The sequence below is a fragment of the Carcharodon carcharias genome, chromosome 14, assembly GCF_017639515.1.
Source record: "Carcharodon carcharias isolate sCarCar2 chromosome 14, sCarCar2.pri, whole genome shotgun sequence".
NCBI classification, from domain to species: domain Eukaryota; kingdom Metazoa; phylum Chordata; class Chondrichthyes; order Lamniformes; family Lamnidae; genus Carcharodon; species Carcharodon carcharias.
Genome location: NC_054480.1, coordinates 124,237,695 through 124,260,849, shown reverse-complemented (window position 1 = coordinate 124,260,849; position 23,155 = coordinate 124,237,695). Strand labels below are relative to the sequence as shown.

Genomic DNA, 23,155 nt, shown 5'->3' with positions numbered 1-23,155 from the left:
GATGGAGTCAGTGGTTAGGCAACAGAGTTTGTGATGGCCTCTGAAGACAATGGGTAGAATTTAATGCCCTCCCTGGTGGCTAGTTTGGTGGTAGAGGGGGTATATAATCAAGGTGGGAGGGTGTCACCAGGATGGAGAGTCCTCACCTTCACCCCAATTGAGTCCAGGGCGGAAAAGCCCATGGACAGCCTTCTTGCCCCGTCACCAATTGAGGACCTCACGCCACTTCTTGTATTAATCCAGCAGCAGGCAGGCGGCTCTCCATGATAATCAAACCCAGGCAGAATTGCTCACAGGCTCCAAGGGGAAGGGTCCCTCATTCAAAGGCACGCAGTACCTGATCGAGTGACCCAAGATCAGGAAGGGTGGGGAGGGTGGTGGCGGTGGTAGTGGTGGTGGTGATGGGAAGCCCACTGAGAGCCAGCCCCCACCCACTGCAGTCCACATCCCATGGTCCCCATCCCTCAAACCCTCTCCTGTCATCACATACCTGTGGCGTGGGTCCTTCGGGGATCTTGGGCCTCAGGTGGGTGCATTACCGATAGACCCTTGGGGTTACCAGAGGTAATAGTGTGGGAGAGGGAAGAGAAGCTACTGCTATGATTAGATAGCTAAAAATAGAACCAGTTGAGTGTAGTCCAACCCAGCTGGACGACAGTGGAGAGGCTTTGAAGCAGGGTGTTGCAATCAACCACGTCAAAGGCTACAGACAAGTCAAGAAGGACAGGGAGTCAGCCACATAGGTTGTCATTCGTTTGTGTTCTGTGAAAAAATTGTACACTGGGTTTTTACTCCAACCCCCTGATGGTCTGACCTTGGCTTTGTAGGGAAGACCTGGTTTGAACTGCTTGCGAGTGTCTTTGGAATACTTGATGTCGATGAGCTGCTTGTGAACCAGGGTCGAGTCGTCGAAGGTGATCTGTTTACTGCCGTCTACACTTGTCACTGAGGCCCAAATGTTTACTGAACCTCGGAAATGATCTGGAACATCAACAGGCATCATCTCCTTTGCACAGATGGGAAAGGTGGATGACCCATCAATCTGTGGAAGGCAAGAGTTCAGACGTGAGGTATTATGGTAGGAAGAATGAGACAAGGCAACATAAAACTACATGGTGCAAAGTGCAATGTGAAAGGGGGTGAAGGAACACTGGAGGTGTATGTGTATAAATCTTTGAGGAAGGATAGACACATTGGGAAGGCTGTTAAAAAGCATATTGGGATCCTTAGTTTTATTAATAGCAGCAGTTTGTACAGAAGAAAGGAAATTATACTAAACCTTTATAAATCACTGGTGAGGCCTCAGCTGGAATATTGTGTTCAATCCTGGGCATCACACTTTAGGAAGGATGTCAAGATTTTGGAGAAGTCGCAGAGGGGATTCACCAAAACAGTGCCAGGGATGAGGGACTTTGGCTGTGTGGAAAGACTAGAGAAGCTGGGATTGTTCTCCTTAGAGCAGAGAAAGTTAAGGGCGATTTAGAATAGAGGTGTTCAATATTATTCAGGGTTCGGATAGAATAAATAAGGAGAAACTGTTTCTGCTGGCTGAAGGTTTGATAACCAAAGGATATAGATTGAAAGTAATTGGCCAAAAAACAGAACTAGTCGGAGCAGTTTTTAAAAAAAAACACTTAGCGTTAGGCTCTGGAACGCGCTGCCTGAAAGGCCGGTGGAAGCAGATTTCAAAAAGGAATTGGAAAAATACTTTGAACATAAAAACGTGCAGGATTATCAAGGAAGAGCAGGGGGATTGGGACTAATTGGATAGCTCTTTCAAAGAGCTGGCACAGGCATGATGGGCAGAATGGCCTCCCTCTTTGCTATAAGATTGTGTGTCAGATTTAAGGGAGTTTATAAACATGTACAAACTAAATCAGGCCCACTTTGTGCTACTGCCTTAATTCTAGGGTGTGCCTACACTAACTAATGACTGTATAACCCAGGACTAAAACATAACCCATTTGCAGAAAACAACCTTCAGCTCAGCACCAGCCTGACGATCTCAGTCAGAATTCACATGGTAAGGGAAAGGGCACACTGGTACAGGATGGGCTGGATGCCAAGGGGCATAGTTTGGATGATGTAGACAGAGTTTCACTCTGTATCTAACCCCGTGCTGTACCTGCCCTGGGAGTGTTTGATGGGGACAGTGTAGAGGGAGCTTTACTCTGTATCTAACCCCGTGCTGTACCTGTCCTGGGAGTGTTTGGTGGGGACAGTGTAGAGGGAGCTTTACTCTGTACCTAACCTCGTGCTGTACCTGTCCTGGGAGTGTTTGATGGGGATAGTTTTAAGGGAGCTTTACTCTGTATCTAGCACATGTTGTTCCTGCTCTGGGAGACTTAGGTAAATCCTGAACTGAAAAGTGATTCATTCTTTAACACTAAGATTATTTTATCAATAATTCCATAAAACTCAGAATGGAGTTCTGTACCTCCATGATCTTCACCACAGGGTGTCCCAGCTCATGTCGATAGTAGCCCACTCCATTCACTGTCATGTTCACTGTCAATCTCCCCAATACTGGTTTGCCAAATGTGTACCTGGTAGAGACAGAGATCATGTTGAGTGAGAGAGATGATCAGTTGGTGCCACTAGTTCTGGTGGAAAACTCCCCCTGGGACCTGACTTGTATTGTCTCTGCATCATTAATGAAATATTCACATGCAATTTCAGGTAACAATTGGCAGTCAGCTATGAGTATGAAGTGAGGGGTCTGGGGGCGGGGGAAGAATTGTTGCCACCCCCACCCCATCACCAAGGGACAGTCCTACCCCATGGATGATATTATTTCCAATTTACTTTCCTTTAAAGTTTTGAAGCTTCAACCTGCCCCTGCCAATACCCACCGTCCAACTGGGCACAAGAGGAACAGGAGAGCAGTCAAATGACATTTCCTGCTAATTGATCTTGAGCACAAAGGGAGGTACCAAGACTTTCCTTTCATTTGCTCTCTGACTGCTGCTGGTGACGTCAGTGTTTAGTGATGCTTCGTTGCCTGGGTTGTGGTGGGTGGCCATCTTCACCATCTCGTTGCACTTCATCAAGGCCTTTGCAGTCAGACCACCACCATCTGTAGGGCAGCCGGGCAGACAGGGAGTCGCCAAGCGTGCCTGGGTTGCTGGCCTGTCACCAAGAGGCTGCCCCCAGACAGCTAAACCAACCCCCCCCACCCCACCCAATCCCAAACCTGCAGGGACCTGGAGGCTGATTGGAAAATCTCAGTCAGCCACCAACAATTCACCTTAGGTAGCCATCAACTAGGTCGGCTGGCTACCTGCCATTTGTGGGCAGGTAACCCCGCTGTCCTCCCATCCTGCCTCCAGTAAAGTGGCCCGAGGTGGCGGTGTGGAGCTGGGGAACCAGCCCATCAGCCTGCAGGACTATTTTTAGCACCCGCCCACCTCCATTTCCAGCCCTGCCAGTGCTCAAAATCCAGCCCCATGTTTAAGGTCAATGACCTTTCACAAGTTCCATTTCTTACCTGGCATGGACAGTTCCTTCCTCACACCTGTTCAGGTCCTGGATGTATCTGGGCGGATCAATGATCAGTTCAAACTTTGGTAAAACTACGTCAGAAATAAAGATGGTCATTACAGTCAGGTCAATGCTCAGCTTCAGTGTCAACGTTTCTATATGGTTAGAACCTACTCTATAAGGGAATCTGTACATAGTTTACACAAGATTAGAAATCACAGCCATTCACGGAGATGGAACACCCCCAGTCCATCATCCCAGTTCTAGCTCTTCAAAACAGCTTAGTCCCACTTTACCCATAGTCCTGCAAATCGTTCCCTTTATGAGTATGTTGGACTCAGTGCCCTTGGTTTGTTGATGCTAAAGGATCCAGGTTGCATACTTGATTCGGGGTGACTGAGTTGGTACAGAGACAGAAAACATCCGGAGATCATTGTTAAAATAAACACATGCTGTTTATTTACAAACTAAACTCAGTAGCTACATTTGTGGACTCACAACTCAAAACTCTGTCTTCTCTGTTCAGTGTCTAACTCAAGATTCTTCCACAGGGGTAGTCCACTCTACTCTGCTATTGGGTACTAAGATCACAGGATCTTACATTCCAACACTTGTCTTAAAGGTATATTACACATCAGATTACTAAACCCTCCCCCTTTTTCTGAAAAATACATTTTACAATTTTTCAATGTATCAAGTTATTTACACAGTTCAATTATTTACAAAGTCAGTCTCTCTGGGGGTTTCCTTATGCATCTAGAAGGTCCCAGTTCTACAGCTTCTGGAATTTGATTTGGAACCTCCTTTATTGGAGTCATCTGAGCAGCTGATTCTTCAGTAGGTACCTGTAAATCTATTTCTTCGACTCTTTCAGGTACAGTCAGCCATTCAAACACATTTGTACTCAGTTGAGTTCTCTCAATAGGAGATCTTGATTCAGTCTTGAGCACTGGTGGAATCATTTCTGGGTATTTTGTTTCTCCTCTTCTTATGTGATCCACATGTCTCATTACTCGATCTTCGACTTTCATGTGGTAGGAAAGAGGTCCCATTACTGCACTTATTTCACCGAACAACCATGCCGGTCCTGCTCTAAAATCTTTCACAAATCTCCTACACTTCTCTCCTACATTAAACGTTCTGTCCCGACTGTGATAATCATGTCCCATTTTCTGATTTGCCTGCCTCCTTTCTACCTACCCCCCAAGTTTGGCATAATTAGGCTCAGTCTCGATCGGAGACAGCACTTCATCAACAATTCAACAGGTGTGACACCTGTTGTGGAAAGAGGGGAGGTTCTATAATGGAAAAGAAAACATGCTAACTTAATCACTAGCGAATCTCCAGACAATTTCTTCTCACCAGATTTGAATGTCTGAACTGCTCTCTGGGCGAGTCCATTTGAAGAAGGGTGGTATGGAGATGTTTTCACATGAACAATATTGTTGAGGCATGTAAATCAATTAAATTCAGTACTTGTGAATGCTGTCCCATTATTTGATTCTAGCACTTTAGGTCGTCCATTAACTGTGAAACTTTGTCATAGCTTGTCTGTTGTGGTGGAAAAAGTGGGTGACCTCACTTGAATATGTCCATCCATTTTGAATGAGCGTCTATGATAAGTAGAAACATTGTTCCCATAAAAGGTCCCACATAGTCGATTTATACTCGTACCCACAGTCTTTCTGGCCACTCCCAGGGGTGTGACGCGGCTTGCTTAATGGCTTTGACTTTCTCTTTAGGCCTTGTGAATCTACCTTGTGACCTAGGTAAGTTACCTCTTTGACCTGGAATGTGCATTTTTCCTTTATCAATCTCACTCCCACCTGCGAAAACCATTTCATAACTTCTTCACAAGTTCATCAAATGTTCCTTTTCAGCGAGACCAGTCACGAGAATGTCATCCAAATAAACTACAACACGGGGCAATCCTTGTAGTAAACTTTCCATGGTTCTTTGGAATATAGCACAAGCATAAGATACGCCAAATGGTAAACGGGTGTTTTGGTACAATCCCTTGTGTGTGTTTATGGTGACAAACTTCTGGGATGCCTTCTCTAATTCCAATTGTTGGTAGGGATGACTCAAATCTAACTTCGTGTAGGCCTTTCCACCTGTCAATTTAGCATAAAAGCCTTCAATTTTAGGTATGGGGTGTCTATCCAATTTTACCACTTTATTAACTGTTAATTTGTAGTCCCCACATATTCGAATGCTTCAGTCAGGTTTGAGAACAGGTGCAATTGGAGCTGCCCACTCCGAAAATTGTACTGGTTGTATCACTCCCAGTTTTTCTAATCTGTCCAGTTCAGCATCTACCTTATCCCACATTGCATATAGTATTGGTCTTGCCTTCATGAATCTTGGTGTTGCCTCTAGATCTACATGAATTTTTGCTTGTAGCCTTTCAATTTTTCCCAAGTTCTTCCTCAAAAACTGAGGCATATTTTTGCAGTAGCTCTGAAAGTCCATTAGTTCTCAGTTGGAAGATTTCCGTCCATCCCAATTTAATTTCTTTCAGCCAGTTTTGTCCGAGGAGACTAGGTTCTCGCCTACTACTATCATCAAGGATAGTCTCACTGTTTGAGTTCCCCAATGTATTGCGGCTTTACGTACGCCCTTGACTTGTATGTCTTCTCCAGTGTAAATTTTTAAATTTGTCATCAGTTTCTTCTAAATCCAGCTTACGTTCTCCATGATTCAGGTATTGAGAAGTATGCTCACCAATCACTGTAGTGGCTGCACCAGCATCCACCTCCATTCTGATAGGCTTCTCATTCACTCTCATGGTTATATAGATAGGCTCTGTTCTTCCTACCTTTAAATTATATAATGAATAGATATCAGCATCTATTACTTCAGACTTTTCAACACTGTTTATCTCATTGGGTTTTTGCTTTGGTCTGAAAGTCTAACTGATTCTACCTTTACAACACCTCGTGAGGTGTCCGTATCGATGGCAGAAGAAACATTCGATCTTTTTAAACTGTGGTTCATTACAAAATGTTATCTGCTTCCAGCTGTATTACTATTATGCCATGTTTTTGTTGCTAAGTTATCCCTTTTAATTTGTCTGCTAGCAGTGGCTGCTTCCCACTTCTAAGTAAAGCTTTGCACTTTTGCACTCTTTTTGGTTGAGGCTCCCCAACCAACATGGAGGATGGCGCCATTTTGTGCTCCTCGTATGGCTTCTGAGTCTCACACTGCACCTTCCATTGCCAGAACGATTTCCAATGCCTTCTGAAAATCTAAACTTGTTTCAACAGGAATCTTTTCTGAATCACATCTTCATTTATACCGCACACCAAATGATCTCTAAGCATATCATTCATAGATGTACCAAACTCGCAATATTCAGTTAATTGTTTCAGACTTGCCACATAACGAGCAACCATCTCCCCCGGAGCTCTATTTCTTGAGTTAAATTTAAACCGTTGCATCGTCACCGACGGCTTGGGCTGGTAATGATTCTTGACGAGGTTCACTAAGTCATTGAGGCTTTAAGTCTGGGGCACTGGGCACCAATAGGTTACAAATTAGTCTTTATGTCTTATTCCCACACGTGTACAGAAGGATTGCACGTCTCTTCTCCTCCCCTGCAATGCCGTTCGGCTGGAAGAAGAACATGAGGCGTTCAACATAGTGAGACCAGTCGGCGGAGGTTGGATCGAAAGGCTCCACTCTTCTAAATTACAGCATGTTCTGAGGGGATTGCTTCGACAATCTAGAAGGAAATTTTCGTTTACTTACAACTATCATGCGAGGTACAGCCCAATTTCAGTTCTGATTTCCTTTGTCGTCCTCACTTTTTACCCTGTTTGTTCTATGGCTTTTTGTGCTTTTACTCTTGTTGCCAGTTTGTTGGATCCAGTGCCCTTGGTTTGTTGGGGCTGAAGGATCCGGGTTGCACGTTTGATTCGGGGTGACCCAGTTGGTACAGAGGCAGAGAACATCCAAAGAACATTGTTAGAATAAACACGTGCTGTTTATTTACAAACTAAACTCTGCAGCTACATTTGTGTGCTCAAAACTCTGTCTTGATATTTCAGTATCTAACTCAAGACTCTCCCACAGAGGTAGCCTGCGCTACTCTGCTGTTGGGCATTAAGATCATGTGATCTTACATTACAACACTTTCTTAAAAGGCGTATTACACATCAGATTACTACAATTTCTTTTTGAAAGCTATTATTGAATCTGCTTCCACTGCCCTTTCAGGCAGCGCATTCCAGATCACAACAGCTTGCTGTGCAAAGAATTGTTTCCTCATGTCACCTGTGATTCTTTTGCCAATCACCTTAAATCTGTTTATCCAACATCCAGTACTGGATGAGGAGATATTTCCTCCAGTTAAATATTGGGAAGACTGAAGCCATTGTTCCAGTGTCCATCAGAAACTCCTTTCCCCACTACTGACTCCCTCCTACTCCCTGTCACTGACCTGAGGCTGAACCAGTCTGGTTACAAGCTTGACATCATATATCACCCTGAGATGAACTTCCAACCTCAGTTGCGCCACCATTTCCAGTCCTCCCACTTCCACCTCCCTAACATCATCCAGTTCTGCCCCTGTCTAAGCTCATCTGCTGCTGAAACCCTCATTCATACCTTTGTCACATCAAGACTCAATTATTCCAACACACTCCTGGCTGCTCTATGGGAGCAGGCTATTGAGTTGGATGATCAGCCATGATCATAATGAATGGCGGAGTAGGCTCATAGGGCCAAATGGCCTACTCCTGCTCCTAGTTTCTATGCTCTCCCGTCTCAACCCAATGAGAAACTTGAGGTCATCCAAAAATCTGCCGCTCATATCTTAACTCACACCAGATCCTGCTCAAGTACCACTCTGACACTTGTTGACTTTGCACTTTAAAATTCTCATCCTTATTTTCAAATCCCTCTAACTCCCCCACCCCCCATCTCTGTAATCTCCTCCATCCCTTCAGTCCTCAGATCTCTGCACTTCTCCAATTCTGGCCTTTTGCTTATGCCTGATTTTAATCTCTCCATCATTGGAGACTGTGCCTTCAGCTGCCTGGGCCCTAAGCTCTGGAATTCCCTCCCCTGACAGCTCCACTTCTCTTTCCTCCTTTAAGTCACTCCCTAACACCTACATCTTTGTCCACCTGTCCTAATATCTCTTGTGACTCATTGATAATTCAGTGACGTACTTTGGCACATGGTGAGGGGTTGTCAAGTTGGTGGAGATTGCAGAGATAGGGAGAAGCCAAGCCGTGGAGGGATTTGGAAACAAGAATGAGAATTTTAAAATCAAGCTTTTGCCAGACTGGGAGCCAATGAGTTTTGGATGAGCCCAGGGCAGATGATATTTGGAGAGGATGCAGGACGTAGCTGCTAAATGGGACTGATTTTGGTTTGTACAAAGAGGTCAGTCCCCCTCCGCTGAAGATGCTCCTACACAGCTTTTTCTGGCAGCTCTGGCCTGTGGTTTAGTTCAAACACTTACTGGCTGGGCATCACAGAAGGGGTTAAAACTCCTTCCACTTCACTACCAACTGCAACTATGGAGGGAATTCTAGAGCTTGGAGCCCAGGTAGCTGAAGACATAGCCACTAATGGTGGTGCGATAGGCCAGGGTTACATGAGTATAGAGATCCCAGAGAGTTGTGGAGTTGGAAAGATTGCAGAGATAGGGATGGGGTGAGGTCATGGAGGAATTTGAAAACAAAAATGAAAATGTTAAAATTGAGCATCAAGCAAGAGATAGCAGCAACAGTTACAATAGGTACAAGCTCAGACTGAATCATAAACCAAAGGTCAAGCAGGTAGAATAGGAAGGGGATTGGAGGGCTGAAGGGGCTGATCAGAGAGAAGAAGGAAAAACATTGAGCAGAGCACAGTCAGTCAGTCAGTGGCACTGCCAGCATCTTCACATAAAATTGAGGTTAATGGGGAATTGAAATCCAGACAACTCCATCATTCAGCACATCACTGGGATCCCATCACCTGCCCTCTATCCACGAGACTCAATGGAGCCATGCTCATCTCCCTCTACTTTACAGCGTTTAACTAACAGCATTTGGTTGCCAGGCAACCCACTTTTAATGAAATAAAAACAGGCTGTGCCTCTTGGGTAATATTCCTGCCAAAACCACTAGGAACCTGATAGAGAAATGTTAAAGTTCTGTTTATCTTGGAGCTTTCAGCCTTGGACAGCGGCAGCCAGAGAATCAGGAACTCCCTGCTCTGTGGATCACTTCCTCACTGAACTATCAGGGGCAGCACCAACTTACAAAATTCAATCCTGTGGGAATCTCGCACAACACACTGATTAAACACACCCAGGTTCGCAACCAAATGGGTACAACCTGAGTAATCACTCAAGGTCTGTGCCCAGGACTGGGCGCCTGGGCTGGATGGTCCATGCCAGAGGCTGAGTGACACATTCTCAAGCCCAAGGGGAAGCTGCGATCATTGCTTTGTTGGTTCAGTGGGCACCATCAGCAGCAGAGAGGGACAGTAATTAAACAGCGTGACACACTCACCATATCTCTGAACTTCAAACGTCTTATTGTAGCTGTAACCCTGCAACTGTACGAAGATTATCCACTCTCCAAGCACGGGCTGCTCTGATAGTGGAAAGCTCATATTTACAATGCCTGAAATGAAGCAAAGGTCGGTAATTATTTTTGGGGTGAGATGGCTTGTTTGTAGAATTCCCTGTTCCAAATAAATCACCAAGTGGACAGGGGGACGCTGGAATTCAGGAAGAAGCCGCAGTGTTCTGCTGAGCCGGACACACTGTCCCACAGAGCTGGGCATCCATCAGCTGTCCCACTGACACTTGTGTGGGCGCAGATCAATGATGTGATGCTCTGATAATGCAGGCTGACACTGGGACACATGTCATTGAAGTGTGAACCCCACCAACCTCCCTTTGCAGAATTACGCCCTCCCAAATTCACCTTCACTGCTCACTCAAACATGCATCCCACCTCTAATCACCTTCCCCGCTCTCTCTCTCCCTCACTCACACACACACAGGGACACACACGGACACAGACACACAGACTCACTTACACACCTTGCCCACTCGTGCAGCCCGTCCACCTGCTCACACACAGACCCAAATTCAAAGACGAGTTCAAATCCTACCACAACAGCTGAGAATTTAAATTCAGTTCATTAAATAAATCTGGAATAAAAAAAACCTCAGTAATGGTGACCACGAAACTATCAGATTGTCAGAAAATCCCATTAGGGCTCACTAATGTTCTTTAGGGAAGGAAATCTGTTGTCCTTACTCAGTCTCACCTACATGAGACTCCAGACCCACAACAATGTAACCAACTCTGAAATGGACAAGCAATCCATTCATTATATTCAAGGCAGCAGCTCGCTGCCACCTTCTCAAGGCCAATTAGAGGTGGGCAATAAACTTAGGCCTTGCCAGTGGCGCCCACGTCCTGTGAATGCTTTAAAAACAAAAGATCACGCCCCAATCGAGAAAGACGTGTCAAGGTGATGGACAGTTGAGATCGCTCCTGCGGCAGCTGGTGCCAGTGCCCCTGTTGGGGAGGGTGAAATTGGTGGGGTTCCTGTGCCCGACTGCTATCCAGTGGCTGTGGCTGGAAGTTACATATGAACGAGGATTAACTAGGATAGAATTATGACTTTATCCATAGTCGAACACCCTGGCACTTGGTCAGGTACCAGAGGGTCCATGTAACCCATCTCTCAGACACATTCATTGCTCTCAAGAGGGGTGGGAATCTGTAAGGCAACAACAGGGGGATATAGTTAAATCAGGATGTGTTGTGATCGGGAGTTGGGGAAAGCTGATAAATACCCAACCTTTCATATGTTATTGGTTTTAATTTTACAGGAATGTCAGAGGTGACAAGCTCGAGACTCACCACTTACCACAACACACTGGCTTTAACTCATTCCACTGGATCATCCGAGACCCTCGGGGATCCTGAGAGGGAGAGGGAGAGAGAAAGAAAGAGAGAGAAACACACACACTGGGAATTTGAGAGAAACTGGGAACAAGAAGCTGAGTCACAAACTGATTTGTAAACAAAATTCTCTATATCGCTATGTCAAATCTTTCATGCACCACTTCAATTTCTGTGTCTGTGATTCCCCCAGACGGTGATGGGACAGGTTTTGTACCTAATTTCACAGACGTGGTCTGGATATCATTACTCCACAGTATCTAATTAATGACTGATGAAAGAGCAGAATGTGGGTGTAGGACTGGAATCTGAGAAGGTGCAACAAGCTTGCTATATGTTCTTTACCCGGAATCATTTGTTATTTAACACAAGGGGAAACAGAGCATACAGCAGAGCGGGCATGCGCAAAGGAGAGTGAGGGAGAGAGAGAGGGCGGGCATGCATAGGAGAGAGAGAGAGAGAGAGAGGGCGCGCGTAGGAAAGAGGGAGAGAGAGAGAGAGAGAGGGCGGGCGCGTGTAGGAGAGAGGGAGAGAGAGAGAGAGAGAGAGGGCGGGCGCACGTAGGAGAGAGAGAGAGAGGGCAGGAGCGCGTAGGAGAGAGAGAGAGAGAGAGAGAGAGAGAGAGAGGGCAGGAGCGCGTAGGGGAGAGAGAGAGAGAGAGAGAGAGAGAGGGGGCGGGAGCGCGTAGGAGAGAGAGAGAGGGAGCGTGGGCGCGCGTAGGAGAGAGAGAGAGAGAGAGCGTGCGCGGGGGCGAAGGAGAGAGAGAGAGAGAGAGAGAGGACGGGCGCGCGTAGGGGGGGGGAGAGAGAGAGAGAGAGGGTGGGCGCGCGTAGGGGGGAGAGAGAGAGAGAGAGAGAGAGAGAGAGAGAGAGGGCGGGCGCGCGTAGGGGGGGAGAGAGAGAGAGAGAGAGAGGGCGGGCGCGCGTAGGGGGGGGGGGAGAGAGAGAGAGAGAGAGGGCGGGCGCGCGTGGGGGGGGAGAGAGAGAGAGAGAGAGAGAGAGAGGGCGGGCGCGCGTGAGGGAGAGAGAGAGAGAGAGAGAGAGAGAGAGAGAGAGAGAGAGAGAGAGAGGGCGGGCGCAGGGGCAGGAGCGGGCGCAGGGGCAGGAGCGAGCGCGGGCGGGCGCAGGGCCAGGAGCGAGCGCGCGAAGGGGAGAGCGAGAGAGCGCGCGCGCGAAGGGGAGAGCGAGAGAGCGCGCGCGCGAAGGGGAGAGCGAGAGAGCGCGCGCGCGAAGGGGAGAGCGAGAGAGCGCGCGCGCGAAGGGGAGAGCGAGAGAGCGCGCGCGCGAAGGGGAGAGCGAGAGAGCGCGCGCGCGAAGGGGAGAGCGGGAGAGCGCGCGCGCGAAGGGGAAGCGGGAGAGCGCGCGCGCGAAGGGGAGAGCGGGAGAGCGCGCGCGCGAAGGGGAGAGCGGGAGAGCGCGCGCGCGAAGGGGAGAGCGGGAGAGCGCGCGCGCAAAGGGGAGAGCGGGAGAGCGCGCGCGCAAAGGGGAGAGCGGGAGAGCGCGCGCGCAAAGGGGAGAGCGGGAGAGCGCGCGCGCAAAGGGGAGAGCGGGAGAGCGCGCGCGCAAAGGGGAGAGCGAGAGAGCGCGCGCGCAAAGGGGAGAGCGAGAGAGCGCGCGCGCGAAGGGGAGAGCGAGAGAGCGCGCGCGCGAAGGAGAGAGCGAGAGAGCGCGCGCGAAGGAGAGAGCGAGAGAGCGCGCGCGAAGGAGAGAGCGCGCGCGCACGAAGGAGAGAGAGAGAGAGAGAGAGAGAGAGGACATGCGAAGAAGAGAGAGAAAGAGATAGAGAGAGAGAGAGAGGGTGCGCGTAGAGAGAGAAAGGCAGAGCTAGGGCGAGAGAGAGGGCACGTGAAGCAGAGAGAGAGCGTGCGAGCGAACGAGCGCGCGGGGCCAACAGAGTGGGCCACCTAAACAGAGACAAAGAGTAGACTAATCGAGAGTAATGCAGAGTCCAAAAGAGAGAAAAAGCAAGAATAGCAGCATGAAACCGATCCTCGCTAAATGACAACACAGCCCCTATAAGAGGTCCATAATCATCAAAGGGGTGACCCAGGCCTAGATGTGGCCCCCCTCAGGCCCAGGTGTGACCCTTCTCCAGAGACCCATGCGAGTGTGGGCATGTTGTTGGTCTGACCATTAACAGTAAGCTGGATACTCACCACAATGTACACCTCGACCTGCAAGAGAGAACACAAAATTGCGGTCAGGCTTATTGCTGAATGAGTTTCTTTAATAATGCTCTGGGTTTACTGAGAGGATCAGACCAGTCTCAGAAAGCCAGGGTTCCCAAACCTGTAGGGCCCACAGACCCATTCTACCAAAGGCCGAGGATGCAGTGCAAGCCCAAGTTCCCATTAATTCCCAAATACTCAACTTACTGATCCAAACAGATCTTATTTATCCACCTGTAAAGCAACAGCACAGCAAACAACTCTTTCCAAAATATCAGGCCCACAAAAAAGCAAACAGCTCCAACCAGTGACTGAAATAGAAACATAAAGAGACCGAGTTAATAGCGAGCTTTACTTTTCATTTTTTGCCCTTCTTCCTCTGACCGTCTCTGGTCTCAGTAGAAGCGACTCTGAAGTTATTGCATTGTTGTGAAAACCCAACTGGTTCACCAGTGTCCTGCAGGGAAGGAAACCTGCCCTCCTTACCCTGTCTGGGTCCATAACTGTAACTCCAGTCCAACACCAAGATGATTAACTCTTAACTGTCCCTCTGAAGACATTATCAAATTTGTTGCAAAGATTAACAGGCTGCAGCAGTTCAAGAGGGCAGCTCACCACCACTTTCTCAAATGCAATTAGGGATGAACAATAAATTCTGGCCTTTCCAGAGAAGTTCACATCCCACTAATGAAAAAAAAAGTCACAGCTGTATTTGTTAAATACTATTGTCAACAAAGTGATTGTGAAATGAACATAAATCTAACAAGAAATGAAGTTTTCTATATTTGGAAAAGTCCTGAACAAGACAGGAATTCTGAAATTATCTCCCAAACTTGTATTGTGAGAAACCAGATGACAGTTGGAATGCAGTTTGGAGAGGAGCTCACTACAAAACCTAGCTTCGTTACCCAGTGTGGGCCTGGGGCAGTCTGTAAGAGGCCAGTATTTTAACTGGAGACACCTTTCTCCTAATCCTCTCAAGTGCAAAGCTTCAATTAGACTCCTGGATATTCAGCATACATCATTGGGAGAAAGAGCTCCACATTATTCCAAACAGGCTCTTCCACAATCTAAGTTAGGGAACCTGTTCCCGTCAGCTTAAACCTACAGCGCAGGACAGTTCCTGCTGACTCCATGGTTCATGGGACTCACTGGATGAGTTGGATAGAGTGAGAATTCCCTGAATACAACTAAGCGCAGTTTCCGTGTGCAAGGGAGGGGGAAAATCAGTCAGGTCTCAGTGGCTTAACAGACTCGAGGGGCTGAATGGCCTATTGCTGTTCCTGCTCCCTATTGCTACCCATGAGCCAGGCTGGAAGGAGTGCGTGAACGAGTGTGAGGGAGAGAGTTTTAGTGCAATTGGATCAGACTCACCTGTGATTCTCCTAATGATAAAATAAACTAACAACAGTTAGCAACTCATTTCAGGCAGACAAAAATCAAAGTGATTGAGCAGACCCATACTCCAGGAATAGACAGGACAATCTAGAGCGAGAGAGAGGAGAGAACACAGGAAGGGGATCCAAAACATTTAAGTCATGAGGCACAGCTACTGTCTCAGAACAGTGATTTACTGGGATCGTCCCATTACAGTGCACAGGAAACCTCCATAACCCAGGGGTCAATGGACAGTGATTGGGAGCAGGGGTCCTGGCATTTTCCTCATCTCTAACACTGCGTTCTGACAATCCACCAATTGCTGCCTTGTCTGTAATTGGTCAGAGACACTGGTTTGATTAATCACTCTTGCTGCTTTGAGTTGATTTTAAACATTGAAATCTATCAGAGCCAGAGACAGAGACACCTTACCTTCTGATTGGAGGGTCGAAGGTCAGGGGTGACAGTGAACACATTTATCAGCACTGTGATTGGAAGAGAGGGGAAAGGGATCAGTGAATGAAATTGCAATTATCAGTACAGATTTAATCTTCATTTTTACTCAGTTTTTTTTTAAACAACCAGTGAATCTATTAAAAATTCACCCTCACATTGTGTTTGTCATTCTATGCAATGCCCAGAACTGAACACAGTAAACCAGATAGGGTCTTCCAGCTCCACAATCCTCCAAGATCTCTGCACTTCCCAATTCTGGCCTCCTGACTTTCCCAATACTAATCTCTCCACCATAGGCAGCCGTGCCTTCAGCTGCCTGGGCCCTGAGATCTGGAATTCCCTCCCTAAACCTCTCACCTCTCTAACACTCTCTCCTCCTTAAAACCTACATCATTGACCAAGCATCTGGTCACCTGTCCTAATATCTCCTTCCATGACTCGAGATAAAACAAATAGTTTTGAAGTACTGAAGAAGAGTCAGTCGACTCAAAATGTTAACTCCTTAACTCCCTCTCCACAGATGCTGCCAGATCTGCTGCGTTTTTCCAGCATTTTCTGTTTTCATTTCAGATTTGCAGCATCCTCAGTATTTTGCTTTAACAAGAGCGATGTGAAATGCTCTAGGATGTTAAAAAGGTGCTATATAAATTCAAGTTGTTGTTCCATATTGCCAAAACAGACTGAAGTCAGGAGTGAGACATGAACACGAGACATGTGCCCCCACTGTACGTTGCTCTCGCTGGCTCAATTTTTTTTTAAACCAATTGTCTTAAATCTGTCCCCTCTGGTGACTGACCCTCCTGCCAGTGGAAAGACTCTCTCTTTAGTTGCACTATCAAAACCCTTCATAGTTTTTAAACACCTGTATTAAATCTCCCTTTAACCTTCTCTGCCCTAAGGAGAACAATCCCAGCTTCTCCAGTTTCTCCACATTAACTGAAGATCCTCATCCCTGGTCCCATTCTAGTAAATCTCCTCCGTACCCTCTCCAAGGCCTTGATACCCTTCCTGAAGGATGGAACACAATACTCAAACTGGGACTGAACCACAGAGTTATGAAGGTTTAGCATTACTGCCCTACTTTCATAATCCATTCCTTTATTAATAAACCCAAGGTTACTGTGTGTTTTTCTAATAGCCAAACACATTCTGCTACCTTCAGACATTTATGTGCATACACCCTCAGGTCTCTCTGTTCCTGCACATCCTTTAAAATTGCACCATTTAGTTTCTCTTGACTATCCTCATTCTTTGTACCAAGTTGTACCGCTTCAGAGAGAGTGAGGAAAAAAAGAGAGAAAAAGAAAGATTGGCAAGGTGACAAAAATGGACAGAAAAGGGAGAGAGAGAGATGAAAAGAGAAAAAGGGAAAATAAAGGTAAAATAAAAGAACAGAATGAAAAAGGGAAAGAGAGATAAAGAAAAAAAGTGAGTGAATAAAGCAAGGTGGGGAGGGAGGTGGCAAAACTGTTAGCTGTATGTTTATGCAACACTTTAACATGGGGCTTCAAGCACTGGGCATGAACTATCAAAACAGAGCTTGGTTTAATGTCTCATCCGAATGACAGAACTCCAACCGTGTGGCGCTCCCCCTATGCCCCCAACTCCCCCCATGACCAGGAGGCACTGCCCCCACGCCCCCAACTCCCCCCACGACCGGGAGGCACTCCCTCCATCCTGCCCCCTCCAACTGCTCCTTTCAGTGTCAGCCGGGAGGGGGAGTTGAACCAACAATGTTCTGTCAGAGGCAAAAGGCTTAGCTCAGAGTTAATAATGTTTGGGTAATGAGGATCATGTCTCTCTTGGTGATTAATAGAGTGATGTGCCACCCTGCCCAAATAATGGATAAAGTACAGTTGGGTAAGGTAAGCTGTACCTTTCTGTTTCGGTTTGTAGACTGGTTTGTCTGTCTGGATGAACACAGAAGATTCCTTGGAGTCGATGGTAACAGTTGTGAAATTATGGAAGATGTACCCATCATCAGCGAGATATCGATTTCCCCAAACCTTTAACTGAGCTTGTCCACTGACCCCTGGAGGTACCTTGGAGGCAAAGGAAAAAGATTGGAAGAGAAAAGATGATTGTTGACCATATTGACCACACCCTGACTTCTGCAGCACTGGTTCCCCAGATCCCCAGTCCCCAACCTCAATATCAGACTGAACAAAGCTCCTCCCCTCACCCATGGGCATCGATTTGCACTGTGATAGCAGGTGAAGATATCATGTTCCTTGTGATCAAATGTATGGTTAAGTCACACTGACTGGGCTGGTATCTGTGATCACCCGAGCCACAGCAGAGTGATCAGCAGTCAGCAATCTTCTACCCAGCAAGTGTCAGTGATTTAAGGAGACAGTGCGGCAAGAAGGAGTATTTGAAAAGGAAAATAATTCTGTCCCCATTTAAGCTATACATGGTGTCTTTATTTTTAAATAATATTCTGATTTTGTGTTACTTACATCAAAAATGAAAGGTGCAGCAAGCTGGGAAGTGTTGGTTGCACCAAGAGTTTGTCTGTTACAGGCTGAGGGGCTGAGACCAGCAAACCCAAGAGGTGACCTAATTGAGGTGCACAAAATTATGAGGGGCCTAGATAGTGTAGACAAGGAAGACTTGTTTCAAACAAAAACAGAAAATGCTAGAAAAACTCAGCAGGTCTGACAGCATCTGTGGAGAGAAAAACAGAGTTAACGTTTCGAGTCCGTATGGGCTACAGAGAAGTAGAAATGTGATGAAATTTATACTGTTCAAGGGGGTGGAGTAGGTGAAGCTGGATAGAAGGCCAGCGACTGATTGAGGCAAAGGAGAGATTGACAAAGACATCATGAACAAAAGTACAAAGAGGGTGTTACTGGTAGTGGTTTGGGCTAAAGGAGGTGTTGATGGTGGCATTAAGGTAAGAAAGCAGAATGTGATAATAGCAGGATAAGGGTAAGTAGTAAACTTGTTTGCCCTAGCTAAGGGGTCAATTACCAGGGGGCATTGATTTAAGGTGAGTGGTAGAAGGATTAGAGGGGGTACAGGAGGAAAATCTTTTTCACCTAGAGGGTGGTGGGCATCTGGAATTCACTGCCCGGATTGGTGGTTGAGGCTGAAACGATTAACTCATTAAAAAAGGTACCTGGATCTGCATCTGAAGCGCTGTAACCTGCAAAGCTACGGACCAGGTGCTGGAAAGTGGGATTAAAATGAGCTGCTAGTTTCTTTTTTTGTCTGGCGCAGGCATGATGGGCTGAATGGCCTCTTTCTGCACCATAACTTTTCTATGGTTCTGTGGCTCCAAATCTGAGGTGGTACAGCGCCACCACTAGCAGGAGAGTGCAATTACAGTGTGACGTTGACATACACCATTTTCATTATAAATATGTCAGTAGGAATTTATAATGGAAAAAGTTGATAGGATCTGTATGTAAACACAAAATTTTTAACATATAGTTTAGAGATTAAAGATCATTTATTTCACCTCGGGATCAATTTAGACCTGTGCAGCAAATCGTAATGCTTAGGAACTGGTACTCAGCCACTGGAGAGAGCCCTGTCATTTACTGGTTCACTGGGAACCTCTGATGGCAGAAACTAGTACTGCTGCATCACACAACAAGGCCGAACCCTTAAATGGCTAGAACAGTCTAACTGTCTGCTCCTGGGTCAGAGTTATAGTTCAGAACTTTTCTTCAAATCATGCATTTTCTTAAATGCAAAATAATCCTGTACAAAAAGTACAAAATAAAATTATTCATAATTTTCTCATGGCTGTGGAATTTTGTTTGTCGATGTTTAGCATAACTCTGCTAACCAGGAACAGGTCAGCAAAAGGAAAGGTAAATACAGGATGACAGGAGGGAAGGAAGGAAAAAGGAAAGAGCTTGCATTTCTTTAGCACCTTTGATGACCTCAGAACATTCCAAAGCTCTTTATAGCCAATGAAATATAGTCAGTCACTATTGTAACACAGGAAATGTGGCATCCAGTTTGCCCACAGCAAGATCCCTCAAACAGCAATGCGATAGTGACCAGATAATGTTTGTTTAGTGGTGTTGATCGAGGGATTGGCCAGGACATCGGGAATAACTTCCCTGCTCTTCTTCAAATACTTTCATATCCACGGAGGGTAAAGGTGGAGTCTCAATTTAACATCTCAGGCCTAAAAGTCAAGGCCGTATCACGAGTATTGCACTCGGGCCTGGTGAACAATATACGAGGGAGGCATCTGTCTCAGCTTCAGAGAAGGGTCACGGGACTGATCCATGGTGTCTGGGAACAGAGCATAGGAGATCAGAGGGGGAAGCATGGAATTGTGCAAAATGAAACCTGAAAGAAAGTAAGTGGGGCAGAGTGAGGAAAGACAGGTCAGGGATGAGGAATCATTTGAGGAATTAAACAATGTTGGGGAGGGGGGGGGGTGCGAAAGAGATCATTGGTTGGGACGGGTGAGTTTCTCTCACTAGGAACAAGTTATCCCTGGGACCTCAATGAATTTTCATGGTTTCCAGCCACCCAGAGTAAAAAGTGGCGCTCACAGCCTCTAGCAAGATTCAGTCACAAATACTTCCAACTGGCTAGGTCAGTTACAGCATCCGCTGGACACAGAGCATGAGTGTATCAGTATAAAGTATGAGCGTATCAGTGTGAGAATGCACAGTGTGAATGCGGAGTACCTCACAGAAGAGCACCAATACTCAGCAAGCCCCAAGACCTCAGTTAGACATTGAGGAAAACCACTGCACCAGATCAAAGAACAAATCACAAATCAGACCCTCCTGGCAGCAACACCAGTTCAGTGCAGTACTGACGGAGCACTGCGCTCTGTCGGCGCCGAGGGAGCGCCACAGGTGGTACTGAACATCCAAGTCTAGAGCCACATTTTCCATTAGTAATCACTGGTTTTGTATTGAGGAAGAATTCCCTTCTGGCTCCATGGAGGACCAGCAGGAATTAACTAATAGCATACAGTCAATGTGCAGGTGGAGTCTCTTAGAGACTTTATTTAACAGGATTAATTGTACCGAGAGTGTTTCTTTACTGTCCTCAATCACCAGTGGACAAGCAAGACCCAAGTGAAGTGAAATCCAAGCTCAGTAACTGTGTGGCAAGCGTTCTTTTTCAGCTGCTCTGCCCTTTGGTACCCTCTGAAGGGGCAGAATATGCCTCCCTGTCTCTAAGTAAATCTCAGGGAACCTGGGTAAAGATGATATTGAGAAGAGCGGAATCTCTGAAGACCATAAGATGTAGGAGCAGAAGTAGGCCATTTGGCCCATCAAGTCTGCTCCACCATTCAATGAGATCATGTCTGATCTGATAATTCTCAACTCCACTTTCCTGCCTTTTCCCCATAACCCCTGATTCCCTTAGTGATTAAAAATCTATCTATCTCAGCCTTAAAGACCCAGCCTCTACAGCCGTCTGCAGTGAAGAATTCCACAGATTGACTACCCTCACAGGAGAAATTTCTCCTCCTCTGTGTTTTAAATGGGCGACCCCTTACTCTGAGATTATGCCCTCTGGTCGCGGACTCTCCCACAAGGGGAAACAATCTCTCAGCATCTACCCTGTCTACCCTAAGAATCTTATGTGTTTCAATAAGGTTGCCTCTCATTCTTCTAAACTCCAATGGGTACAGGCCCAATCTACTCAACCTCTCCGCGTAAGAAAATCCCTCCATACCTGGGATAAGCCTAGTGAACCTTCTCTGGACTGTCTCCAGTGCCAGTATATCTTTTAGGTAATGGGACCAAAATTATTCACAGTATTCTAGGTGTGGTCTAACTAGTGCCTTGTACAGTTTTAGCAAGACTTCCCTACATTTATGCTCCATTCCCTTTGAAATAAAGGCCAACATTCCATTTGCCTTCCCTATTACCTGTTGAACTTGTAAGTTAGCTTTTTGGAATTCATGCACAAGGACTCCCAAATCCCTCTGTGCTGCAGCTTTCTGCAGTCTTTCTCCATTTAAATAATATTCAGCTCTTCTATTCTTCCTGTCAAAGTGCATAACCTCACACGTTCCCACATTATATTCCATCTGCCAAGTTTTGCCCACTCACTCAACCTGTCTGTACCCCTCTGTAGACTCCTTGTGTCATTCTCACTACTTGCCTTCCCACCTATTTTTGTGTCATCTGCAAATCTGACGATAGTACATTCACTTCCCTCATCTAAGTCATTTATATTGTAAATAATTGAGGCCCCAGCACTGATATCAGTGGCGCTCCACTAGTTACAGGTTGCCATCTCAAAAATGCCCCCCTTATCCCAACTCTGTGTCTTCTATTAGTTAGCCAATTCTCTATCCATGTTAATATGCCATCCCCAACACCATGAGCTCTTATCTTCTTAACTAGACTTATGTGCGGTACCTTATCAAACACCTTCTGGAAATCCAAATATGTTACATCTACTGGTTTGCCTTTATCTATCCTGCTTGTTACCTCCTGAAAGAAATCTAAAAAATTTGTCAGGCATGATTTCCCCTTCATGAAGCCATGCTGACTCTGCTTGATTAGATTATGTATTCCGAAATGCTCTGCTATTACACCTTTTATAATAGACTAACATTTTCCCAATGATGGATGTTAAGCTAACTGGCCTATAGTTACTTGTTTTTTGTCTCCCTCCCTTTTTAAATAAAGGGTGTTACATTAGCCGTTCTCCTATCCTCTAGGACTTTTCCGGAATCTAAGAGTCAGCAGAAGCTTTGCTATTTACCCTTTTCTCCAAAAGGTGCTGAAGTTTCATGAACAATAACTCAGATTGTCCTCTGATGAATGAGCTTCCTGGGAGAAACTGCGTCCACAGTGTCAGTTTTCTGACATTAAGGTAATGGTGTTGGGGCTGGGGTCATTAAAGGCCAGCAGTCCAGCACTACAGATGTGGGGGCGGGGGGCAGTCCAGCACTACAGATGTGGGGGCGGGGGGCAGTCCAGCACTACAGATGTGGGGGGTGGGTGGGGGGGACATTGTCCACAAACACAGTGGGAAAGAACGTTCAGACTCATGGTTGATTTAACAAGAAGGATCCGGAATAAACACTGGGGAGGAAGGAGGAATGAAATAAAGATAGAGAGAAGTGTGAAAGTGAGGAGAGTTTAGAAGCACAGAGAGTGAGGTCAATGGGGAGCCAGGCAGATGGAGACCTGGGCAAAAAGGGAGATAGAGGAAGAAAAAGTAATGCAAATGATAGAAAAACAGAGAGGCTAGAAAAAGATATTGAGAAGGAGAGAGACCTTGTGTGAGAGAGCGTAGGAGAATGAGGAGGGACAGTGACAGTGTGATGGTCAAGCGGTCGAAAAGGAGAAAGGACCATGTGGACTGAGTCAGAAAGTGGCCCACGCGGTTGTCAATTTCACTACAAGTAAACTGGCTTCTCTGCGACAATAAATCACTGGAATCTTACCTTTAACGTGACTGTCCCCTTTTCTGCAAAAACACAAAACACGGAGGGTTTTTGTTTTGGTTACATGTTCCACAATCAGTTTCACAAAAAGCAAAAGTGATTCTTCATTAAACAAGTTGAGATCAGCAGAAACACACCGAGAAACTTACCGAAGACGGAGCCCTGACCGTGAGCGACGGTTGTCCCTTTCGCCACTAGCTGGACATGGACTTTAGTTACCTTCAATGGGTTGAATATTGTGACACTGATTACCCCGTGCAACCCCGCTCTGAAAACTGAGGGAGCCGTTACCAGGTAACCCCTAGAACACACAGCGGGAAAAAGTCGCGTCAATCCCTCTCTCACACAAACACTGTGCGT

At 46.3% G+C, this 23,155-nt stretch overlaps 1 protein-coding gene across 1 annotated transcript in view; it reads right to left on the bottom strand.

Moving 5' to 3' along the window:
• The window catches only part of cpamd8 (C3 and PZP like alpha-2-macroglobulin domain containing 8), a 92,201-nt gene that overhangs the window by 68,388 nt on the left and 658 nt on the right, over positions 1–23,155 (bottom strand). Inside the window, exons 2-11 of the mRNA XM_041205535.1 lie at positions 22,945–23,096; positions 22,796–22,818; positions 17,279–17,444; positions 15,379–15,431; positions 13,558–13,575; positions 11,368–11,422; positions 9,990–10,103; positions 3,488–3,572; positions 2,438–2,546; positions 815–1,042 (exon numbers count right to left, since the gene is read on the bottom strand). Coding sequence (XP_041061469.1) covers positions 815–1,042; positions 2,438–2,546; positions 3,488–3,572; positions 9,990–10,103; positions 11,368–11,422; positions 13,558–13,575; positions 15,379–15,431; positions 17,279–17,444; positions 22,796–22,818; positions 22,945–23,096 — 1,003 coding nt within the window. The remainder of the gene's footprint in view (positions 1–814; positions 1,043–2,437; positions 2,547–3,487; positions 3,573–9,989; positions 10,104–11,367; positions 11,423–13,557; positions 13,576–15,378; positions 15,432–17,278; positions 17,445–22,795; positions 22,819–22,944; positions 23,097–23,155) is intronic.